At 48.6% G+C, this 24,075-nt stretch overlaps 9 protein-coding genes across 9 annotated transcripts; 7 read left to right on the forward strand and 2 right to left on the reverse strand.

Moving 5' to 3' along the window:
* Positions 1–560: 560 nt before the first annotated feature.
* On the reverse strand, positions 561–1,552 carry ASPVEDRAFT_134275 (flavin reductase family protein; the record flags this gene model as incomplete). Its single annotated transcript, XM_040807113.1, has 2 exons — positions 561–719; positions 806–1,552. 2 exons carry the CDS (start codon positions 1,550–1,552, stop codon positions 561–563), a joined length of 906 nt encoding a protein of 301 aa, XP_040669195.1.
* Positions 1,553–1,873: 321 nt separating this feature from the next.
* ASPVEDRAFT_29951 (putative quinol monooxygenase) lies at positions 1,874–2,651 on the forward strand (the record flags this gene model as incomplete). The annotated part of the gene is made up of 3 exons (XM_040810295.1): positions 1,874–1,933; positions 1,985–2,121; positions 2,186–2,651. The coding sequence occupies 3 exons, from the start codon at positions 1,874–1,876 to the stop codon at positions 2,649–2,651; spliced, it is 663 nt and encodes a 220-aa protein (XP_040669196.1).
* A 455-nt stretch (positions 2,652–3,106) lies between these two features.
* On the forward strand, positions 3,107–4,323 carry ASPVEDRAFT_42906 (NAD(P)/FAD-dependent oxidoreductase). Its single transcript, XM_040812695.1, has one exon. It carries the CDS (start codon positions 3,120–3,122, stop codon positions 4,263–4,265), a length of 1,146 nt encoding a protein of 381 aa, XP_040669197.1. The 5' UTR covers positions 3,107–3,119; the 3' UTR covers positions 4,266–4,323.
* Positions 4,324–4,732: 409 nt separating this feature from the next.
* On the forward strand, positions 4,733–7,772 carry ASPVEDRAFT_42907 (uncharacterized protein). The gene is made up of 6 exons (XM_040812696.1): positions 4,733–4,913; positions 4,983–4,996; positions 5,048–5,152; positions 5,206–6,505; positions 6,555–6,940; positions 7,002–7,772. Exons 1-6 carry the CDS (start codon positions 4,855–4,857, stop codon positions 7,376–7,378), a joined length of 2,241 nt encoding a protein of 746 aa, XP_040669198.1. The 5' UTR covers positions 4,733–4,854; the 3' UTR covers positions 7,379–7,772.
* ASPVEDRAFT_732863 (uncharacterized protein) lies at positions 7,701–9,086 on the reverse strand. Its single transcript, XM_040816203.1, has 2 exons — positions 9,059–9,086; positions 7,701–8,997 (listed from the first exon to the last, which is right to left on the reverse strand). The coding sequence occupies exon 2, from the start codon at positions 8,899–8,901 to the stop codon at positions 8,023–8,025; it is 879 nt and encodes a 292-aa protein (XP_040669199.1). The 5' UTR covers positions 8,902–8,997; positions 9,059–9,086; the 3' UTR covers positions 7,701–8,022.
* A 485-nt stretch (positions 9,087–9,571) lies between these two features.
* ASPVEDRAFT_732834 (uncharacterized protein) lies at positions 9,572–10,058 on the forward strand. The gene has a single exon (XM_040816202.1). The coding sequence runs from the start codon at positions 9,610–9,612 to the stop codon at positions 9,862–9,864; it is 255 nt and encodes an 84-aa protein (XP_040669200.1). The 5' UTR covers positions 9,572–9,609; the 3' UTR covers positions 9,865–10,058.
* A 9,893-nt stretch (positions 10,059–19,951) lies between these two features.
* ASPVEDRAFT_42912 (uncharacterized protein) lies at positions 19,952–21,903 on the forward strand. Its single transcript, XM_040812697.1, has 5 exons — positions 19,952–20,169; positions 20,217–20,286; positions 20,338–20,436; positions 20,488–20,641; positions 20,695–21,903. Exons 1-5 carry the CDS (start codon positions 19,996–19,998, stop codon positions 21,752–21,754), a joined length of 1,557 nt encoding a protein of 518 aa, XP_040669201.1. The 5' UTR covers positions 19,952–19,995; the 3' UTR covers positions 21,755–21,903.
* A 159-nt stretch (positions 21,904–22,062) lies between these two features.
* ASPVEDRAFT_53849 (beta-ketoacyl [acyl carrier protein] synthase domain-containing protein) lies at positions 22,063–22,772 on the forward strand (the record flags this gene model as incomplete). The annotated part of the gene is made up of 3 exons (XM_040814850.1): positions 22,063–22,257; positions 22,370–22,700; positions 22,756–22,772. 3 exons carry the CDS (start codon positions 22,063–22,065, stop codon positions 22,770–22,772), a joined length of 543 nt encoding a protein of 180 aa, XP_040669202.1.
* A 722-nt stretch (positions 22,773–23,494) lies between these two features.
* Positions 23,495–24,022, forward strand: ASPVEDRAFT_84888 (uncharacterized protein; the record flags this gene model as incomplete). Its single annotated transcript, XM_040817619.1, has 3 exons — positions 23,495–23,751; positions 23,816–23,883; positions 23,946–24,022. The coding sequence occupies 3 exons, from the start codon at positions 23,495–23,497 to the stop codon at positions 24,020–24,022; spliced, it is 402 nt and encodes a 133-aa protein (XP_040669203.1).
* Between the last annotated feature and the right edge of the window lie 53 nt (positions 24,023–24,075).

Here is a 24,075-nt window from a genome sequence, read left to right on the forward strand (position 1 = left end):
ATATAAAAATAGTAGATTCTATATATCTTTCTATAATACATATCTAATTCTTAAATAATACTATCAAGTGGTTGTTATTTCATTATACTATAAATATTCAAGCCTGATTTTCAAGAAAACTCCCAAACACGAATATATAGTTTTGCTTTTTAGCCTGTTTTGTTTAATATGATATTAAATCACGGTGAAACAGGCCTATCTTTAGATATTTTAATTTAAAAAGTTTATAAATATAAATATTAGTATTTCTTTTACAATATATTACTTTCATTAAGTATAAAATCAGTGGTCAGGCCCAAAACTGATATAAGTCCGGAGTTGGCAGGAATCATGAAGAAACGCGAACGTCCGCCCCAATTTTTGCACACGACAAATAGTCCAATTTAGATCAAGCACGAGCTACTATCTGTCGTTCCCAGCTCTTAACATCTGCCAGTAAAGTCACCGAAATGTACCCAAATTACCAGATCCAAGTGTAAGAAATACGACGGTGATTACTGTTAATCTACTCTGCGATAACATAGCACTATTGCGATGTAGTCCTATTCTTGAGTACTGGACTAGGGAGCACTGTTTTCCCTTTGCTTCCTCCCTCTCTTCAGTCTCTCGTAGCCCTCCGATCCGCCTACATCCTGATCAAAGTCTGGCCGCGGTAGATCAAAAACCTGTGTCAACCGGCCATATGAGAGGCCACCTAGCCTGCTGACTGGCCGCAAGACCTGTGGCTTCGTTAGCCACTAACGGTAAAAAAGAAAAAAAAAAGCCCAGGGATCTCGTATATAAGAGAGAGCAGGGGTGGACTGACCGAAATATCCAAAGCCTTCCCATCAGGAGTGAGGGCATCATCGCGAGCCCAGAAGTGCGAGACTTCTACAAGCTGCAAAGAACCAGATTTCGTTCCGGGGTTTAATCTGCTGGTAAAGTTGCGCACGCTTTCCAGCTTCGCCTCGATGCTGAAGATGGATTCCTTCACACGCGGGGGTAACACAGTTTTGGTATCGTATACAGGCGTCAAGCCACTGATGTCCCATTCGGAGGCACCGTAGGGGGCATTGACGCTGGCAGCATTTACTGCTTCGATAAACCCCTCGCTCACGATATTAATGACGCATTCCCCAGTATCAAGGAGGTTCCGCAAAGTATCCTTTGCCGCACCGATCGGGCTGGTGACAGCGAGGGCAATCACCGGGGGGTCAACGTTGACAAATTGGAAAAAGCTAAACGGTGCCAGATTTTGCTCTTTTCCGTCGCGAGAACATGTCGACACAAAGGCGATGGGACGCGGTACAATCCCGCTGACGAGCAATCTGTAGTTATCGATCAATGTCCGATCAGCGGCGTACGGATCAATCGAGGTGTGCCCAGCGGAGCTGTCCCAGGCTCGGTTGGACCCTGAGCCATACGCCCAGTCTGGGTCTGGGGGCTGGGTGAACTGGATGGTGGTAGACTGGTCAAACACTGGTCGAGAAGCCTCAATCTGCTTGAAATCAGCACGTCGGTTTGCGGCCTTGAGTGCCGCTTCGGCTGCTTTGGGGTCATTGGTGTTTGCCATGATAGAACTGAAGAGCAATGCCTTAGCAGAATTTGTAGGCAAATTAACTGAATTGGTTTAATACAAGGAGTCTCCTACTTCTCTTGATAAGAGCCAGTGACGAAGGTGTCGGACGATCTTGGACACTCTTGCAATTAGGCCGCGCTCTACAGAGAGTCCGACCGACTATGGATTGTCCGCCAGTATTCCCACCGCTATGTGTCTATTATAGCGCTTACATTAGTTCCCTGGCGTATTTGTATAGCCGTTCTGCAATGATAACTGCTTGGGTATTGTCCTACATACGAATTTTGATTGATTCTCCCTTCATCGTTCGAAACCATGCCCCCGAAAGCTGTTGTCGCTCGCTTCGTCACCAAGGATGATGAGGCACGAGAGGAAGTATGTTAGACATACTGAACGGTTAATTGAATATTAACTGACAAGCCATAGCTCCTCGGGCTTCTCAAAGTGGTAGCTGATAACGCGGCGAAAAAGGAGCCAGGGCTGCGGAGATATGCCATTACGAGAGAATCTCAAACTGGCCTGTCTCAGGCTTACAATGAGCGAGCCGTGTGGGTAATCGAAGAGTATGTATCGCATCAATGAAGAGCCCCATGACATGCTGGGATCAGCTGGGACTGACGGCAAAAGATATGCGGACGATTCCGCCTACGATAATCATCTGCGGCAAGCTCCTATACAAGAGTTAAGAGCATGGCTGCCCGGGGCGCTGGGTGAACCTCCTCAAATCTGGGAATTAGATGTCCAAGAGGATTCTACCTTCACTAGGCTGGAGGTGGTCGGTTATGAGAATCCAGTAATTGTCTTCACAGAGCTAGGTTACAAGCAAGGCGCCCTCCAGTCGACGCTACCATATTGGAAGGAGGTTGCAGATGTCGGCAAAGCCGAGTCCGGCACACTTGTTTGGGGTGTGAGCCTTGATCATGAGGACCCTGACAAATTGGCCGTGATCCATGTCTATGAGAGCACCCAATATCTCCTGCATGTGCACGCGGCGAGCAAGGAAATGCAGGCGGTACAGGAGTTCACAGCAAATATTCGGACTCATATAGCTCCGCACTTTGTCGAGTTTGTAGGGGGATATATATGGAAATAGCCTAGCCTCTGCTGCTGTAGTTGGAATTGATTACAACAAGTGATTACGGACATCCGTATACATGCCTAATAATGATCCGCAGGCCCTATGTCAACCGAGTTATATATATCGAGATGCCCTCGCCGTTGAGTAAAAGGGTCGGTTGAAGAATTCCACATCACCTGTGGGCTATTAGCTAATATTTTAGGTTAAGCCGTTTAGTATCAAGTGCTATACTATTTGCATAAACCGTGTTGATGGGTCCACCTGGCGGCCTATCTTGCACGCCAAGCCTGAATTGGACCGCCAGCAGCAATAGCTTTCAAAGTTTCGCTATTTGACTGATTATAGATAATTAATAATGTCAGATTCCCTATTATTAATTAACGAAAGAACTACTGGAGAGAACGCCTTATTATCTGCCGTTCTTCCTCACGTGGAGAGGCCTGCTTTCTTGGACTACGCGGTTTACTATTGCACCTACGAGCCATGGCTTCTAAAACTGTCGTTATTATCGGCGCATCGTTTGCGGGAATCCCAGTGGCACACTCCTTGCTCAAACAAGTCCCGTCCGTGAAAGTGATCCTGATTAATCCGTCCTCGACATTTTATTATGTTATTGCGGCGCCGCGCATTCTGGCGAAACCGAAAGCCTTCCGCAGCGACCAGTACCTTCTTCCGATAGAAAGAGAGTTTGTTCAGTACAAAAGGGACGCCTTCGAATTTATCCTCGGTGCGGTAACGTCGATAGACACTCCTGCCCGGACGGTCACTGTGGACGGTGAGAAGACCGTCCCGTTTGACTATCTGGTCATTGCGTCGGGGAGTACAGCCCGTTCTATGACGAATGAGACCGGCACCTTGATTCCATTTAAGCCCCCCAAGTCTGATCATGTACAGCTGTTGATTGAAGAGGCCCAACGGAAAATCAGCCAAGCTACAAAAATCGTCATTGCGGGTGCCGGGCCCATTGGAGTTGAGACGGCGGGGGAGATCGCGCAGGCTGCCCAGGATCGCGGAGCGGACGTCCATATTACCCTTGTATCTGCGAAGGAGCGAGTTCTCCCAGAGTTGAAGCCTCGTGCCGGCGAGACTGCGGAGCAGCAGCTGAAACAACTGAAGGTGGAAGTTGTCAAGTCTCGGAAAGTCACCGGAGCCACCCAGGCGGCGGAGGGTTCGACGTGGACGGTTTCTTTGGACAATGCACAGACTTTAACAGCCGACGTTTATATCCCCACCGTGGGAGTTGTCCCGAATAACAGCTTCATCCCGCAAGAGTTTCTAGATTCGGCGGGCTGGGTAACGGTGGATAAAGAGCTACGGGTACAGGGGAAAAGTCATTCGAAGTTGCCAATCTTTGCGGCAGGAGACATTACCAATAACTCCATGCGCCTGTCATTCAAAGCGGCCGAGCAGGCGGCAGTTGTGGCTGCAAACTTGAAGGCGGAGATAACAGAAAAAGGCAAGCAGCGCACCTATGACCAGGGAAGCAGCCTGATGATGGTGGTTCCAGTGGGATCATCTGGTGGGACGGGGCAGCTGTTTGGCTGGGTGCCTTGGGGATTGCTTGTGCGGATGATCAAGGGCAAGGATTTCTTGATTTCTAGAGCTCAAAGCATGATCTCCGCAAATTGAGGCTGTAATTACTTTCGTCGACCTTTGTAGAATATATAGTTTAATATCGAAGCCGTTGATCTCAAAAGTTAGTGGAGCAGGGGGGACAAAGTATTTATTATGAAGTAGATATTTATAATTTATTAAAATATTTACTCATTAACTGTCAGTACGACCTGTCGGATTCAAGGCCATACTAGGAATGACCTAATCGTCAAGATCAGTTGTGGAGTGCGCGACTCGGCAGGGAAGGGCGATAATTAACTTAAATAAAGTTAGTTGACGAACAAACTAACGTTATGCCTGTTTTAGTTGTTGGCGATAGCTTGAAGTTTCTAAGCGTTGTGGATTTTGGTAGGGTGCGTGACTCGCACGGGAATTAGTGTACGTTATCAGTTACAAATCATTTCTAAGCAGTGGCGCGCGAGTTAAAACAAACCAACAAGTTACTTACAGCATCGGGAGATTGGCCTTCCGTGATTCCGCTCCCATCTTCAAAATGATACCCCTTGCGGCTGGCTCAAGCATCACCCCAATTCGTCTCGCCAATCTAATTTAGTATAATTCGGAACCTTTGTCTCTTCATTAACCTTGAAGGAAGATAGGCGACATGGACCGTCGCCTGTATTCTACGCGGTGCAGAAACACGGCTTGCGAGAATTGCAGACAGTAATGCTAGCCTAGAGCCAGTCTGTGACCCACTTGAACGCTCGGCTAACCTCCAATGTCGGATTACAGACGCAAGAAACGATGTAAGCATTGCTGGTGCTGATTGCTTGGTGTCGTCTCATCTCCAAACTCAGGTGATACCGCGAAGCCGGAGTGTCGGCGATGCTTGCGATCAGGGGCTAGATGTGCTTATCCCTTGCTCTCCCTGAAGCCCGGCCCAAAGAAACAATTGAGAAATGGTTGGTTTTATGTAACACGACAAATGTTGTCTCTCTGACTCTGCTTTGTTTAGGTAGACCATCCAATAGACCGGGATTGCTGCAGCGTCCGGCCACAGGTCTGCAAGACAGCAGCCAGACGAACGGCGCACAAATAGAATCTGCCCGTGGACACCCTGCGTCTCAACCGGTGCAATGCCAGAACTCTTTGTTTTGGCTACCTCCGCAGGACTGTGAACCTGAGGATGATAGTTGTGAGCCTGCTTCCGTACAGCTGGATCTGCTAAACACGGGTCTTAACAGTGCTGGTGATGTCCAGTCGTCTGGGTCTCAGGAAGGATCAATGCTTCCGCCGTATGGAATTATCGTCCATTTAGTGGAAGTATTTTTCGAATCAGTGCAGCCCCAATTTCATTTGCTCCATCGTCCATGTTTCCTCCAGCGGCTCCACAGTCGCGCTTTAATGGCAGAAAAGCATTCAGCCCTTCTCTTGAATGCGATGTTCGCTCTTGCATCAAGGTATACAGATGACCCCCGAGTGCATGCCTTTGATCTCTCTTTGCTTGATGGTTCACAGGAGTCGGGACCTTCTTCTAGACCCCATTTAAGACGGTTGGAGCGCTGGGAGTACGGAAAGGGATTTATACGGCGTGCAAGCAGGATCTTCTATGATGAGCTCATGGAAGCTGAAAACCTTGAGCTTGAAAATGGTACAACGGGGGAAATGTCTTTATTAATGATTCAAGGAGCTACTTTGCTGAGTTATGCGAAGCTGGCAATGGGGGCATTGACTCAGGCCCACTCAATGGTATCAGCATGCGTTCGGATGGCATATGATGCCGGACTGGACCGAATCGATCACCCAGAACATAGAAAGTTCTTGCACGTTTACTCGCCCTGCCAACCCCAGGAATCCGAATTAGTCAAGCGCGAGGGGCTACGCCATGTCTGGTGGTGTATTTGGGAGCTCGATAGCTTTTTGAGCAATGCTAAATGCCAACCGTGGATAATCAACATTGCCCGGTGTCAAACAAAACTTCCAGTGGACGATGACGACTGGTTTGAGGGGAACGAGGTTGGTTCTTCTTTCCTAGCAAGCAGCCTTGACAAATGGCGCGAATTGGAGGACTCGTGGCAATGCACCTCGTTCCTCGGAAATCGCATTGTTTCCCTTTACTTCTTGATGACCTTGATCGACGCGACCAGTGGCGAGAAACCACCCAACTCCCGTTTCTACCGGGAAGTTGAACAATGCATCGCGATATGGCGCAAGAAGTTGCCAGCTAAGCTAAAATTCGAGCCACGCTCTCAACGCGTTAGCCAGAGTCCTCATCTCTTCGCTGAAATATTTTCGACGTATATAACCATTGAGCAGTAAGTCCCGTTTTTTATACCAAAAACATTACTAAACCATGCGGTTCAGAATCAACATTTTGATCGCAAGAGCCCAAATGTTTACAAACGTCGACACGCTATCTATATCAGACCAGTGCCATAGCTATAGGATGAGATTGTTGAACCCCGTTGACGACTCGACAATACCTCCAGCATCACAAAAGTGCATTGAAGCATTCCTCGCCTCTGACGTTATCTGCGATATTGTGAAAGCCTGGCCTGGATACTTAATCAGCCGCTGTTGTCCCTTTATCATCTTGGGATTCTGGACTCCCGCCTGCCTACAACTCCTAGTAAAGGCTTTTGCCAACTCGGCTTGGGATCTGCGCGAAAAGGCATTACAGTCCTTTCAAACACTCATGTTTGTCATGGAACAGATTGCCGAGTATTGGGGCCTTGGACGAATAATCCTTTGTACGTGAAGATCTTTCTACGCGTGTTTGAGATCCGATGCAGTGTTGACAATCCCTACTAGCATCATTTCGCAACTATGCCGAGAAGCTGGATCATTCACAATCTAGCATCGGTGCTTTCGATGTTGGCAAGGAGATTACCCTTACAAGACAGCTGCTCTCACTGCCAGACTACATCAACGATGCAATTTCCAGTACTATGGAAGGTAGTACTCTTGATCACAGGCAGCTTTTTTGGACTGGTGACCAACTCGAACAAGTAATGGATGAGACGGAGATACCTCCCGCAAATCCTCTGGATGCAGCCTCCCACGAAATATTGATAGACGACCTCAATTCAGTCCCGCTGTTCTGTCCTACGGCGCCGATTGACGATTGGATCAATGCTACATTCGAAGGGGTCTTTGAAACAGATCAGGGTCCGTTTTGGGCCTGTTAGTCACACTACTGAACTGTGGATTTAAGGGTGTATGACGAGAGCGATTGGATGCCAATCAAGTATGTTTAACCATATTGCAACAAATGTATTAGGTATTATACAAGGGAGTAAAGTCCTCAGTCGTGGGAGAGAGGTGCAGGGACTCCAGGAACCAAAATATCGGTACCATGTATTCTGATGTAGCCTGGTGGTTAGAAGCGAACCCTCTGATGAGAAGAGAAGGTTCGATGCGGAGGTACCACGCCAACTAATTTGCAGAAATTGACTATATGAGGCTCAGATATTAGAATAACCCCTGCATGGGAGGGCGTTCTCATGTCCGGCATAATGACGGGAAATAATATCAAACAGTATAGTCCTCAGCGGTAAACAAGAAACAAGGCGGCTTTGTCGACATCCTATAACTATTTATCCTCCAAATCCGTTGGCATCATTTTCCTACTCGAGACCCTCGAATTTCTAGCTATGGGACTGTGTCTCTTCCCACAGCCGATCCATGTATGCCGTCTCTGTTCAATTGCCCAGGGGATTCTGAATTCTGTGGCTACCTTCCTTACTTCCCAGCATTTCTTCCGACTATCGTTGGCAAAGCTAAACCGTACGACGCGAGTAGCAGGTTATGACCTCGAGAGCCCCATCGCAACCTACACTAGTGACGTATTCAAACCATGGCGCCGGGAGAACACACGATCGAGGAGCCAGGTCAACCCAAACATCTCAACCCAGCACAATGGTGCGATCCCAGTCCCGCACCAAACTTCCTTTGGCGGATTTATCCTGGACACTCTCTCGACAACATATTGAGCATATTCTTCTGGACGCTGCGGTACGTATCCAGCCCCCCATTCCCATCCAGCAGCAATCTTGTCCGCAATTGGTTTGTACGGCGAATCATCAGCGAAGGTCATATGCTGCTCGAAGAACATCGGTGTCGCCACACCACCAGTCATCACGTACACGACATGACATCCGAAGGGCTGTAGCTCAAGCCGCAACGTTTTGGTGTATATCTCTACCGCGGCTTTAGTTGCATTATAAGTCTCCTCGGTAGGCACCGGTACGCGGCTTGCGCCGCTGCCGGTGACTGCAATAGTCCCTTTGGCAGCAATGAGGAGCCTCGAGAAGACGCGTGTGAGTGCCATGACGCCGATGACGTTCCCTTGGAACATCCTAACGTCGTCACTGCCAATGTAGGGCTGCTCTCCACCTGCGGTTATAGCCTTCTGGTCGTCCGTATCGTAGTCGATTGCCATGCTTATGGATCGAACGCCAGCATTGTGGTAGAGGCAATCTAGCTTGCCACCTTGCTCTGCAGAGATCTGTTCTCGGGCGGCAAAGGCAGCCTTTGCGTCCGTAATATCCAGTGCAAGCAGCTTAAGATTCGGCTTACCCTCCAAATTAGCCATCTTCGCGGTGTTCCGACCCGTTGCGTAGACTGTCCATCCGCGTCTAGCGAATTCGAGAGCAAGAGCATTGCCAATCGTGGACTCCGAGCAGCCGGTTATTAAGACTGACTTCCCCATCGCTTAGATTTCAGCCTTGAGGTTGCGTGTGTTCGTCGAGGGCGGATAGGACCAGAAGGCGGATGTAGATTAAGCTGGGGTCGGCAATATCTACCACTGGGATTGTATGTCAGGAACTACTTCCTTTATATACGCAGATGAGGACATCATTGTTTACCTTCCACAGAGAGAGCACGTTAAACCTTTCTTGGACAGATTTAATTATGCGGGAATCAAGACGACCGGCTCGTTCGCAACGAGCATCCCAGCCAATAAAGTCAGGCAGTATGATAATTCCCCTGAGATTAACATCTTGGGGTGTTTTATGCTTCAATTGTGAGCGGGACGCGGATGAATACAGTGGCCCGACGCGGACGAATACTGGCCCGACCCAGATGAATATCTATCACCCGACAAACACCACATCAGATATAGGAAATGAATAGCGTATTTCACTGGAGAGCGTTCCACAAGAGAATGGTCTTGCTTTTCTATCGGCCATTAAAAGGTAGGAATTCTTGTTCCCCGATTATAGGTTTATAGCAGTCCCATGTGACAATGCCTGATGTGTTATAGTCAGCGCCGACAAGGACATCTTGAAGTATCTAACCGACGGGACTCCAGCTATTCACAGCAGTGATAGTTATTGCGGCAGTTGTGCTAGTTGATATAACGCCAGTGCCGATACCTGTACCAGTTAGTACTGCATTAACTCCTGATATAGACGAGATGATAGCAGACCCTGCGGTTTTCTTCCCAGCAACATGGAGAACGCGTCGGATAGTAGTTGCACCGGTTCGAAATGCATTGACGCCATTAACGTGCGTGGCGATAGGGGCGATAACGGGCGCACTGGTACCACGCGAGCCGGCGATGATCCCAGTTAATAGGACCATAGCATTCATTCACTCTCCTTCGGCGTGGTTGATGGCGAAGGAAGAGAGCTTGGCAAGGGTCGTAAGCCGTAAGCCACAGAGCATATAGTTATAGTATTGACCGACAGCACATAGGGTTACGTAGGATCCACCACCAAGGCCTGGCTACCAGCCGACCAGCCCGACTCGCGTGTCCCAATAGCACCTCTAAGCGACCTACCACACGAGGTGCTGATGATTATTTTTCAAGCTCTACCTCCTCGGCAATTGTATCTACCTGTTGTGTTTCTAAACACTTCTATGAAGCCTGTCGTCCCATCCTCTACGCTTCATTCAAAGCGAGTGGCGATCTCAAGAAAATGAATATTCTTTCAAACCTATACTACTCTTGAAGAATTAGGATTAAATCAACTGAATTAGAAGAGGAATATAATGAAATAATCTCATCTCTGTACGGCTGTAAATCGATAGCCTTTCGGCCACGATCTGAGGAAGCCATGGTAGATAGCAGGCTTAAAAGCTCAGTTAGCGTTCATTTAAGACAAATACAACAACTATGGATATACATTAAGAACCCAGTGCCATGCCCACACCTCCTAGTACTCCAGCATTCGAGTAGGTCGCCCTTCTCCTTTCACGAGAGGTCAAGTTTAATGGGGGGCCGCCGTATTTCTTATCGTGTACAGCGCGTTCTTCTGGGGTCAAGTCTGCGTAATTTATGGCTGGCTTGGGACAAAAGAACCGTTTCAAGGCGCCGAAGCACATTGTGGTTGAATTTTGCCAAAGTCTTGTAGTTTGGTTGGCTTGGGGCGGGGTACAATCGGATACCGCGTTATCTGGATATGAATATGGACATAGGAATAGGATGACGGGTGAGGGAGATAACACTGAAGATGACTTTGGTTTACTCCTGGGTGCGAGCCAGTTTTTATAGATGGCTTACTACAGTGAAGCTTGGCATTGCGTCACACAGGGGTACCATCCCTACGTCGGGTAATCAGGCAATCGGTTGCTGCTAATACAGTAGGTAAGTCGAGTACGTAGTGGCATGGAGGAGACAATGATAGGCTATTATAAAAGGGTTATATATAACGGGCCCGCGGCTCAGCCTGTGGCTTACTGATTAGGCCCTGAGCGCTAAACCCGACTTAGTAGGCCATGAGAAAATCAAATATACATGTACCCCTACGTACTTTATTTTCTAAGAGCCGACGAACCAGTCAGATACCACACGTGACCATGTGGAATACTGATAGCCAGTATCTTATATCATACTTTAAAGGCTATTCTGGCTTTGTATATACGGCTCGGGACGAGCCTTCTTAAGAGGGGAGATAACTGTCACGACCTATATAGACTATATATAGATGCGATCCGGGCAGACCAGACTGTAGAGTCTGGTTATAGTGACCTTTTGGCCCAGTTAGGAACATGCTTGCCCGGACACGTGCTCTTACAATAACTATATTCCTACTTTAATATTATAGAGCAGGTATAGATTCTATATACTTAGTCTTACTAGATTATTGAAATAACTATAGATATAAAGTAAGCTATCTCCTAAAATTATTCTCCTCTGGATCAGGCTTCCTGGCCTTATATACCCAGTGCTAATTTTTTTCCTTGTTCGGTGTTATCACGGATTTAAGATGCTGTCCCTTCAAGACTTAAAATAGATCCAGGACGGTGGCAAGAAAACCAATTTCATTGAAGGACACTAGATTCTGTAGACAGTATAAAAAGCGGTTAGTATTTATAGAAAAGAGAAAAACGTCTTCTAACCACCGAGTTTAAAAGTGTGGCCTCCAGAAGTGTAGCTATCGGGGCTAAAGGTTTAGTCTGCACATATATAGCATTTTGTACCTGTTTTGAAATATAAATCCTAGCAATCCATTAAAGTATCTGATAAAATGAAATTTAATACCAGAAAAACTATGTAAACTCAAACAGGCACTCGGAAGTCTAAACTACTAAAAATCTCTGTAGTAAGTAAAACAAGGATTTAATAAAAGCGAGATTATCGTAAAGTCAGTTTATGGAAAAAGTTATCCAAGTATAGCAAGATATGCGGGGCTGATATCTATTTAGGTATATATACTTGTGAGAGTAGCTGAATATATATTTTCTCTGCGGATCCTTCCGGTTTCTGGGCCTTTATAGGAGCACAAGTAGTAAATTCCCCGTAAGATATTTCCTGTTACTTAGCTGATTTATCTAGGACGCCTATTATCCAATACTAAATCAAAACACCGAGAAGGACATTACTGTTTAAGATTTGGCGAACAGGTTAAAGTAAAAGGACTAATGCTGTCGTAAATTTCAGAATATTGACTATGCAACAGTTTGCTAGTGTTTAGTTAACGGAATTGCATTTAATGTGTCCAGTATTATGTGTATTTCAAAATACTAGCTGAGATAGGAGGTCTCCAAGCTGGATCTGTGGACTAGTATGAGAAGAACTTAGCCAGATAAAAGTTGGAGTAGGGTCTCAAGATAGTGTCTATAGACTGAAGTTCTGAATTGCAGGGACCCAAGCCAAGGGATTTGGACTAGAGAACGTGTTTATTTGGCTATAAATCTTGGAATGTAATCTCAAGTGAATCAGGATCTTTAGATCATGATCCAGCTGTATTATCAATCTAGCGAACAAAACCCAATATAGCATAGAATCACCGGGGGGTCAGTGTCAAATGCTGAGGGTCTATACTGGGCCGAGTACCTATGATCTAAGACGTGCACGGATTTGGCCCTGGGGGATAGATTGCCCTGGGGGATATAGTAGCAGTCGATGTAGGCCATGTGCATTCGGCGTGGTTATTCAGAGGTCAAATTACGTACCAATTCTTCCAGGGCAGGGACCATTCAAGGATTTTTCGGGCTGTGCCTGCGCCCGATGGCGAGCGCTTGAAGACAATCGCCGGGTAGAAAAGACATGGTTGGTTGAAATAATTATCCTTATATACCAGCCTACCATCATTAGGGTTTCGGCAACAACTCCAGGTCATCCTGTTAACGCCGAAAGAAACCAAAATCAGCTAAGATATATTCCCCTGGGTGCCACTGTTCAAGCATCCAACAGAAGCTCCATGTCGATTGCCCCGTCCTCTGCTCGGGAGTCCTCGTCATCAGGAAACACGCAGGCAGGGTCGGAGTTCTGCTTTAGTTACCCTTTGTCTTGTGCGTAGTCCCAAAAGGGCACACTCACTGCGTATCCCCAACACGTAAGTTGGTTGGGTACCCGGTCCAAGTTGTCCACGGGTCTGGGTGGGGAAACAAACTGTTGGATGTACTCCATCACACGCTGCAGCGAGGACTCAGGGAAACAAGAATTGTCCGGCCTTGGCGGGATGTTTCGTTTATACGGACATGTGAGAGCACCAGGAAGTGCCAACCGTTCTTTAATTACCGACATATGAATGAAACTAGTAGAGCCGAATATTTCGAAATAATGCATCGTGCCGTACGCTACTTCTGGGGAGCTGCGTATTAACGGACAGTCTAATTCCGAGAAGAGACCAATGGGCTTGTCATAGGCGGTTGGATGTGATGCCCTTGTATCACGGCACACATGTTCCACTGAGTTTCAAACAGTGGCGAGAATTTGCATGGAGAATTAATTCAACGTCTCGTAAGCGAGGAAGAATGCCCCAATCAAAGGCTAGGTCTCCAGTTTGCGGGTTGACAGACACGCACCATACTGTACTTCCCCCAAGCAATGACCATCAGATGGCTCTTCTCTGGGTCCAGTTCGGATTGGCGATGTTGTTCCAAAGTCTGATATGAAATCACAGCCCGTGCAGCCCCATTGCATGATTGGATCCTTGGCGTGACCCGTCGATCGTTCCCGTTCCCGCTCCCGCTCCCGATCCCGATGACAGGTTCCTGAGAGAGTGGTTGCAACACCCTGCAGTATTCCCCCGTGGTAGCAGCAGCGACGGCATGTCAAGCGAGTTGACGAGCCAGCCACCCGGTTTATTGGCGAGGTTCGTGTATGCTTGTTCTCCATAATAAATCACCGACAAGCCGGCGACCAACATTATTGGGGATTGGTGTGATATATTATGGACCAGGTGGATCTGGTGCGGCGGCTCGGTTTCCAAGCCAGGCCTATCATTCCCAAAAGTTGTGCGGTGATCGTGAGGAGTTGATGCACGATGAGCCGATGAGCTGAACGGTGGGCCTCACCTTTGTCGCAACACGCCTGGAAGCGTTTTCCTTATCTTTTCAACTTTTCAACTGCAAGAACACTTCCATACGGGACCGGTTCGCCTGCATATTACTCACGATGCCTGGTTGTTTCAGTCGACTACGCAATAAATTCTCGAAGAACGCTACTCCCAAGCCGAACGCTGAGTCCAACAATTCCCCTGCTGGCCAGGAGCCAGTCAACAGCTCAGGGGTCAAGCCGAAGCCCAATGACGTGTTGAACGACTCCTCTGCTGGCAACGAGCCATTGACCAGCCCTCAGGCTCCAGGAGCGGAGTGCCCCGAAAAACAAGCATCTGCTGCGAAAGACCGCTGGCGGGAGGCTTTTGAACAACTGCCCGCGGACAAACAGCAAGTGCTGAAGGAGATGGGATTCGCAGATCCTCAATCTGGTTCTGTGGAGTCTAGCGTGGATGATCTGGTCAGCGAGGTGAACAAGAAACAGGAGGAGTGCGAGAAGAAGTTCTGGCACGTCAACATAAATGGTGAAAAGATTGTCCTCCGAGAATATACCACGCAGATCCTTGGCTGGTTGGAGAAGGCTGGAGATATTGCTGTGCAGTTCGCGCCACCCCAGGCGAGTCTACCGTGGAGTGTCGTCAAATCGATGATGAAGGTAAGTATGAGCCTCCATATGAATTGACTTGGAAGCTTATAGTGTCTTGCAGATTCCGGTGAACGAGGATGAGCAGATGGGGGCCTTGCTTGCCACCACAGAAAGAGTTGTCCGCATTACCAGTCGTGGCCAGGTTTATGAAAATGTCTACCTGCCCCAGACCCCGGACGCCCAGCTGTCATCTGTCCAAAAAGGTCTCGAGTCGTCTTTGGTAGGCATCTACAAGACAGCCCTGGATCTGCTGGTTGAGGCCAAAACACTTTTATCCACGAGCACGCCCAGACGTATGCTTGAAGCAATCGTGAGTCCCGGCAAGGCAAAGGACAACCTTTCAGGTCTTGCTGGCCAAGAAGATGAGCTCCTCCGAGACGTCCAAGCATGCGAGAGCAAGCGCAGTTCCGACTCAGACAAACGCGCAAATGCAATGCTGGAGGCGCTGCAGGCTCCGATGGCTCGCGTGGATAAGGGCATCAGCCACCTCCTCCAACATGTGAGCGAAAGCGAGCGCATCCAGCTCTTGGAGTGGATTTCGCCCATCCCATTTGGCCAGCACCACGATACAGTGAGGGAGGCCAGAACTCCTGGTACGGGTGAGTGGTTGCTCAAGCACCAGGACTTCCGTAACTGGGACACCAAAAGGTCCTCGTCCCTCTTCTGGCTGCAGGGAAATCCGGGCAGCGGAAAGACGTACCTCACATCCACTGTTATTGACCAGGTCCGAGCCCAGACCAGCAAGTATCAGAATGACGAAAAGCACCGTAATGATGAGGGTTTTGCGTTCTTCTACTGTAAGCGTGACGACAAGCCTCGCGATCAGCCGCTGGCGATTCTCCAGAGTTTTGTGCGCCAGCTTTCGACCACGGCAGGAAATCCCGAGTCTATGCAGATCAAACTGCAAGAAACTTGCATGAATGCTCGCGAGAGTGCTACGGACTTCCGCTTTGCACAGTGTAAGGAGCAAATCCTCGCCTCTTTGAATCTCTACCAGAGAACCACGCTAGTCATTGATGCCATGGACGAGTGTGATCCGGACTCCCCAGACTCGCGGTATGAACTGATTGAAGCATTGAAATCCTTCCTGTCGGGCTCCAAGAGGGTTATGAGGATTTTCATCTCAAGCCGCCCTGATCCAAACATTCAGAGTCAGTTGGAAAGCAGCCCCAATGTTGGAATTCGGTCAGACGATAATCAAGGCGATATCGAGAAATTCCTGCATGATAAACTGGACAAGCTCGCAAAGGTTAACTCAGCCTTGCGGCGCCTGAAATCCCAAATCATCGCAAAGCTGTTGGAACGGTGCCAGGGAATGTTCCAGTGGGCTGATATGCAAATTCATCAGATTGCAAAATGCGGGTCCCCCCCAGATATCTGGAAGCGCCTCGAGAACCTGCCAGAGGATCTTCAGAAAACATACGATGAGGTCTGGCGACAGATCGAAGGCCAGGGGGAATATGATCAGGTCTTTACAAAGCGTGCACTTCGCTGGGTAATGGCTGCGTCAAAACCCATGACCAGCGTCGAGATTCTAGCTGCAATTCGTATGGGACAAAACGGGGATATACTGCCCTTGCTTGACACCGTGGATGAGCAAAGCCTGCTGTCTCTCTGTAACAATTTCCTTGTCGTGGATCCTCAGCTGAAGGTCTGGCGGTTCCCGCATCTCTCGGTTAGGGAATACTTGCAAGCAAAGGATGAATGGTCTACAGCACACGCAGACTACCACGCGGTCAGTGTCTGTCTGTCTTATTTTGTTAACAAGTATGAACACGACGATGGCTCGGATCTCGACGCCAAGTTAGCAGCCCAGCACCAGATGGAAATACACAAGCCAGAAGACATAGACGAGCCTGCAAGGCCAGCGCAATCGGATGAAGGATTTCATATTCTTCATCCATTCCATGTCTACATGAGGCACAATTGGGCTCACCATATCCGCGGAGCCCAAGACATCGACACAGTCGAGTTGGCCGCTCTGTTGAAGACATTCCTGGGGTCTCCCAATAAAAGCAGTACGCAATACCAGAGATGGCATCGGCAAACTGGCAATGATTTTGCACATTTATCTTCTGACCGCCATGTCAAGCACTATATAGCTAGGGGTGCAAAGAGTATCTTTAGCGAAATCAGTCCTGGGGATGCAGCCGGGTTTGCGATGTGCCGGTTCTCGCTGGCTGCCATTCTGTGGGACTGGTGGGAAAGCGCGGAAATAGATATATCTCGTGTAAACGACAACAAGGACACCCTGCTCGCACTTGCTGTCAAGGCGGGTTGCTTGCCCATATGCAAGAAGCTGTTGCAGACACTGGATGATCAAGGTGCCGATGCCAACACCCGCAGTGAATTTTTTGGCATTTCACTACATATCGCGTCGTCCAAAGGCAATGAAGAGATAGTAGAGGTACTGCTGAATCATGGTGCTGATGTCAACGCCATTCCAAGACGCAACACTGCACTGCAATCCGCCGCATTTGGAGGAAACCAAAAGATAGTGCAGATGCTACTAGATCAAGGTGCCGATGTCAACGCCCAAGTAGGAAGATACTGTACTGCGCTCCATGCCGCGTCGATGCGGGACAATGAAAAGTGTGTTCAAGTGTTGCTGGATCATGGTGCCAATGCCGACATCCAATCCGAGAATTTTGGCCACGCACTCTTGGTCGCGGCGACCGAAGGCAGTAAAAAGGCTGTTCAGATCATGCTGGATCGAGGAGTCAATGTCAACACTCAATCACAATTTGGCACTGCAATTGAAGTCGCAGCATTCAGAGGCGATGAAAAGATGGTGCAGATGCTGCTGGATCGAGGTGCCGATGTCAACGCCCAGGGAGAATACGTTCTCGGCGTCCCATGGGGCACTGCGCTTGAAGCCGCGTCGTCCGGAGGCACAGAAAAGATAGTGCAGATGGTCCTGGATCGAGGGGCCGATGTGAACGCTAGCAACGCTCAAGGCAACTCCGCTACTGCACTTCAAGGTGCATCATTCAGAGGCATTCCATCAATAGTGCAGATCCTGCTAGATCACGGCGCCGATGTCAACGACAAGGGAGTAGACGGAGATCCACCACTCATCGCCGCGATGCACGGATACAATGGTGCGGTGATAGTGCAGATGCTGCTAGATCGGGGTGCCGATGCCAATGCCCAATCAGAGGGCAGTACTGTACTTCAACGAGCGGCGTCAGCGGGTGATGAAGCTATAGTGAAGCTGCTACTGGATCATGGGGCGGACGTCAACGCCCAAGGACAAGACGGCACTGCACTTCACTGCGCGTCGTCAGCGGGCAATGAAAAAATAGTGCAGATGCTGCTGGGCCATGGCGCAGTCGCCAGTAGCATAGATAAATAGCTCGGCTCTTAGTATATCAAATCTATCCAGCAAGAGTTGCCCCCAGTTTACACTAGGCGGTCAGAATTTATGATGGACGTTGTTGCATTTGATTTCAAGGCTCCTGTTTACCTGTTACTGTTGCTCTCCTTCTTTGAGTGGCGAGGGTAGCATACCAAGGTCCAGACACTTGGGAGCCCGCACATCTCAATACCTAGGAATCAGCCACTGTCCCAGGAACTAATACAACCCATATTATCTTGCCCCGGGTTTGAACACACTCCGAAGGTAAATTCTCAATAACAAGCACTAAAACCCACATATAAATTGCAAAAGCAAATGCTCTCTGGGTGGTACTGCTTTCTAACAACAGGAGAGCCATCATGAAGCCTAGCCTCCCTCAAGGAACCGTTCAAGGGCATCCTGTACCCGTCAAATAAGGAATGATAAGCTTAACATCTTATAGGAGTAATGGTCAACTACTGAGTCTGCAACTAGCTAGGCAAGAGAGACCTCCCTTACCTCCACAGTCTGTAATGTAGCTGTCCGGGCCAAACCGTCAGACGCCTAGTTAGGAAAGATGACGTCCGAAATAACAGAAAACCTCTCCTTTCTCCGCGAAAGCTTGCAGGGAATAAGCATCAACCAGGCCCTGGACGGGTCCAGGGACGTCTGGCTGCAGGTCGCAGTGTATGCCCCCTGCTGCGGAGTCATAGGATGCTTTTCCCCTTTCCACTGGTCACTCGATCAGCCGACAGTGTCTCGTTGGTCTATGAGACCAGTATACCGAATACATCGGATCCAAAACTTTTAAAAAACATACAACAGCTGGGATTCGCATGTGGTCACCCACCATACTACTAACCAGCCGGCGTGTGGCTTAAGTACGGCTGAGCGGACGGGAAGCCCTGTTTTCCACACCCTGTGGTCGTATGTACTGACTGTAACTAAGGAGTGGAATATATAGACTGAATCGAGCGTTATAAGCCTGGTCTGAGATTAGCGCTACCACGCAGGACTATGATTCCGCCATTTTGTTCTTTGGAATAGATTGAATATATACCATTTTGGAGTTTAACAATAGAGAAGCAACAGTTTTGAACGCAGTCAGATGATGTTTTGCTAAACGACATCTCAGAGAGGCCAGATACAAGCACTTGTATTAACGGAGATCAACAATCGCCCTCAGAGAGGCCAGTTTCGAAAGGAAGTAAAACTCCCACTGATGGACCAATCGCCACTTTCTAGAGTTGACCTTGAGCGGTTCCCATCGAATTCGTGACCGCGGCTCAACTTCAGCCTCGCGAACCTGCTGGCGCAGAAGAAATACCAGAGGTTTCCATCACTGCTGGGGAAAACTGCATCAACATGGTCAAACCCCACTCCATTTAAGCTATCTCAGTGGTCTTGGATATTACAGGGTTCGATTTTAAATGCTGGGTAATATGTGTCGTACGTGGCGAACCTTGTTCCTGAGAACAGGACCACACGAGTGCACCTTAAGGAAGTGGTTTTGTGACCACAGCGGCCTGTCCAGACAGAAGAGTTAAGTACTATTTCCAGCCCAGCAGACGTTCCTCAGGGCATGGCTGATTTTTACAAGACTTGGAAGAGAAAATTGTACTTTCTGTGGAGTGGCATGTTATATAATTATTGACTCTTTTTGTTGTATTCATCATCATGCTGCCAAATCTGAGCAGTAGCAATAAAACTATTAGCAGGATCCCTAAAGTACCGACAGTGATTTCCGACTGTTGTAATACATGAGTACCGGAGTATGTCCGATAAATATCATACAGTGACTGGTAGAGAATACAAGCTGGGCTTGGTGTATCCGGCTAACCTCGGCTTCGATGCATGGCAGCAGGACACTACTGCAAAAGCAAGATATCGGCATTTCTCATCTCAGATTCTTTGGCATATAGGCTTCTCATGAGAACCTTATTACCCCGCAAATGGTCGAGTTCTGTGGAGTTGGAGTATACAGCGCGGGGTTGATATCTTGGCTGTCTGGGCGCCGGACAATCCTCAGTATAAAGGCCTGAGTCTGTCGACTGAAGGCAAGATAATCGTGTCAAGCAGTTGGTCTCACTATGCCATCTCACAAGCCAGAAAGCCCGATAGAAGTGGAGGATGCTTCGAATGAGAAAAGCCTGGAGGCTGCTCCTAGTCTAGAGGAGAGTTATATGGAGAGCGGCCTGAGTCGTGAGGATGCGGTTTTTCTGGCGACCTTCTCGGATGAGCGGAGGACGAAGTGCGTCCGCAAGGTATGAGACTTATGTTAACATGAATAACTTGGCAGCTAATGTGTTAGATTGATTGGCGCCTCTGCCCTATGCTCATGATACTCTACCTTTGTGCTTATATTGATCGGGCGAATATTGGTACATCCCTGTCTGTTATTAAGTATTTACCTGACCATCTAACCATTACAGGAAATGCAAAAATCGAAGGCCTGCTAGAGAGCTTGGATATGACCGGTACCGACTATAATATCGCATTGGCAATCTTTTTCGTTCCATACGTCCTATTCGGTATGTACCGCTGTCCAGTTGCTGTCGTCATGTACTAACTATAGTGTGAAGAGGTTCCAAGCAACATCCTACTGGCCAGGTTTAAAAAGCCGTCCGTGTATATTTCCATTCTGGTACTCGGATGGGGCACCGTCATGACCCTGACAGGCGTGGTGCAGAACTTTGACAGTCTGTGTGCCGTTCGTTTCCTTCTTGGGGTTTTCGAGTACGACGCCACCCCTCTCCTATCGCTCTAAAGTACTGTTTAACTAGTTGTAGAGCAGGATTCTTCCCAGGAGCCGTCTGGCTGATCAGCCAGTGGTATCTCCCACACGAAACGCAAACCCGCATCGCAATCTTCTATACCGCAAGCGCACTCGCAGGTGCATTCTCTGGTCTTCTTGCCTTCGGTCTCGCCAAGATGAATGGCGTCGGTGGCTACGCAGGGTGGCGATGGATATTTATCATTGAAGGCGTAGCCAGCGTCGTACTAGCAGCGGTCTGTTACTTCTGCCTTGTGGATTCACCTGAACTATCCAGCAGGTGGCTCGAGCCAGACGAAATCCGCTTCTTACAGCTACGGATGCAAGCACACAGAGGACGTGTGGTAGTCGACGAAAAAGCCAATAAGTTCGACTGGAAAACGTTGTTTAAAGTTGTTACCGACTGGCATTTATACCTGCAGGTCCTTAACTTCTGGTCAAATGCCATTCCCAACTACGGGCTGAAGTTCACGTTACCGCAAATTATCAAGAATATGGGATATACCTCTGCCAATGCTCAATTGCTGTCAATCCCGCCATACGTTGCCGGTGCACTGTCTGCGTATCTGTTTGGTCTTGCTGCGGATAAACTCCGCTGGCGCATGCCTATCATCGTCACCGGCCAGACGTTCAGTATCGTCGGATTCGCCATCTTGTTTTCTCTCGCGGAAAACATTGAGAATAATATCCCCGCGTGCTATTTCGGCGTTGTCCTTGCTTGCATCGGGCTATACCCGATCTTGCCTGGCACAAATGCCTGGACGTCGAATAATCTAGCAGGAGCGCGGAAGCATGCCATGGGAATCGCCTTTATGATCAGCATCGGCAATACAGGAGGTCTCGTCGGCTCGTTTATCTATCTTGAAAAGGAAGCGCCTAAATACCCGTCCGGGTTTGGAAGCTCGCTTGGCTTTGGCGCTGCGGGGATCGTTGCCAGTGCCTTGTTGGAACTGCGGTTCTGGTACGTGAATAGGCGGAATGCGAGGATGAGCAGGGATCAAATTCAGGAGATGTATACCGCGGAGGAGTTGCAGTTGATGGGGGATCGGTCGCCGTTGTTCAAGTATATGCTTTGATTCGGTCTTGATAGGGTTGTTGATAGCCCGGTAAACCACCTACAACAGGTTCATCCTAGCATGATCCAAGGACGCGTAAACCTAATCAACTTTGTGATAATTAATTACTCTAGAAAAAGAAGACTAGTAATTTCCAACAGGGTGGGTAGCAAGTCTAAATATATGTATAATATATATACCCTAGCTAGATCTAGTACTTAATTGTTAGATTTTCTTCAACCCCCTACGGCTGCTTCACTCAAAATCCAGGAAACTTCGATCCCCGAATGTTCAATATGTCGCCCCGCGAGACAACCTAGACAGACCCTATGCAGCGTCTAGCACTGGTAACTGCATACGAAGCCCTCGAGATGGCAGGTTTCGTCCCAAATCGCACCCAGACGACGACACTCAGCCGCGTGGGCACCTTCTACGGTCAAACCAGCGATGATTATCGTGACACAAACGCTGCACAGGGTATCGGCACGCATGTCATTACCGGTGGCATTCGGGCGTTCGGTCCGGTAGGCTGGCTTCCTTCCCGTGACTTCGAAGCCCTAACTCCGCTCACCCAACGGACACACACTTGAAGCTTCCACTGTGCTAATATCACTTTCCGATCGTTTTCTGTCACAGGGCCGGATCAACTACCATCTCAAATTCGGCGGCCCGAGCTACAGCATCGACACGGCATGCTCTTCCGGCCTAGCAGCAATCCAGCTCGCGTGTTCGGCACTGTGGAACCAAGAATGCGATACAGCTGTCGTGGGCGGCCTAAGCATCCCCACCTCGCCAGACCTCTATGCCGGACTAAGCCACGGGCATTTTCTTTCTCCCACGGGGTCCTGCAAGACATTCGATAATGACGCGGATGGTTACTGCCGCACCCACGGGGTCGGGACTGTCGTGCTGAAACGGCTTGACGATGCGAAAGCGGAGAATGCGAAGCTGCTAGATGCGATCTTTTGTTACTCCGACCTGTTTCTGTCAGAGGCCTAGCTAGTTTTACTTCCTTAAGTCAGTTACTCTTCTTTATTAAATTATTTTAGCTTTTTGAGTAAAGCAGCTGAAGAAACAGTGTTAGTATAAAGACAGGACAGGGCAAGTTAGGTACGTCTGGAAGGATTGGCATAGCTGGAGTGAAACTACGAGATAACCCAAATAATCGATTGAGAATCTACTCGAGGAGCAGAACGTGACCGTTGCTTCGTCCTCTCCCCCGTCCGCCTTCTCGCGATACTGAGCTCCATCCAGCACTAGTGTCGGTAACCAGGTATCCATAATGAAGAAAAAGTTATGAGAAATATATAATAGCTGGGATTCCCCTGCGGCCATTCTACCATACTACTAACCAGCCAGCATGTGGCTTTAACCCGACTAAACATCATGTAGATACTACCTTGTGGGCTGCTTTACCGCCATGGTGAGTGTAGGGTGAGTGTCCACTTACCTCATTTTCGTCGCGCAACCTACCTATATAATGCACCAGTAAAGTTTGGTACCTGCTTCCAGTCCTCGATCGGGGATTAGACGGTACAGCCTATCAACCATAAGCCAAATGGCCCCAGACCCACAGCGCAGGGCACGGTGGATTTGGCTTACGCTGGATTTGGCTTACGGTAGACCACTATAGAAGGAGTAACATAATTTCAAAGTCATAGGCATTGCTATTATTTCAAGGGTACGGAATCCCCGGGATTCCCTCATCATATCCTATTTCCTACTCTCTGCATCATATCCTTTATCCCAGCTCTTGCCATCATGCTCTCTATCAAGTCCACCCTTCTCACTCTTGCGCTTTCCACCGCCGCGCTGGCTGGCGTGAAATGTGACGGCGACGGCCTACAGGCATACAACGACCAACTCCAGCAGTGTATCGATGAACTTCACAGTCGAGGCCAGGAACTTTGTACCGTTCCAGGGGGGCAGCTCAATATGGGGTTCGTCCATATTGGCACAGCCATGATCACGGGCATGCATAATGGGGATAACACTGAACAAGACCAAAGTTCATGGTGGTATGTTGGCTCCATTGCAGTGTATATTCGATAGGATTGCTTACAGAGGGTTTGTGCTATTTAGCTCGCATATTGCGGACGCCGCGCAGGATGTTCTTGATGAGTGTGGCAAGGACAAAGATACTGCCGCTGGTGAGTTTGCATGCTCCAGTCTATGCAGGACTAGGCGCTAATACAGTCACTTGTTCTTGTAGGTTCCAAGGAAGCTTATGGAAACGGCAATATTCTCGTTAATCTGATCTACCGGGCAGAGGATGGCCCCGACACTTAAGTCAGGAGCGACTATGGTTTATCCAAATATATTTATCTGGTCAAGATGCGATC

Source organism: Aspergillus versicolor, assembly GCF_001890125.1.
Source record: "Aspergillus versicolor CBS 583.65 unplaced genomic scaffold ASPVEscaffold_6, whole genome shotgun sequence".
NCBI lineage: Eukaryota > Fungi > Ascomycota > Eurotiomycetes > Eurotiales > Aspergillaceae > Aspergillus > Aspergillus versicolor.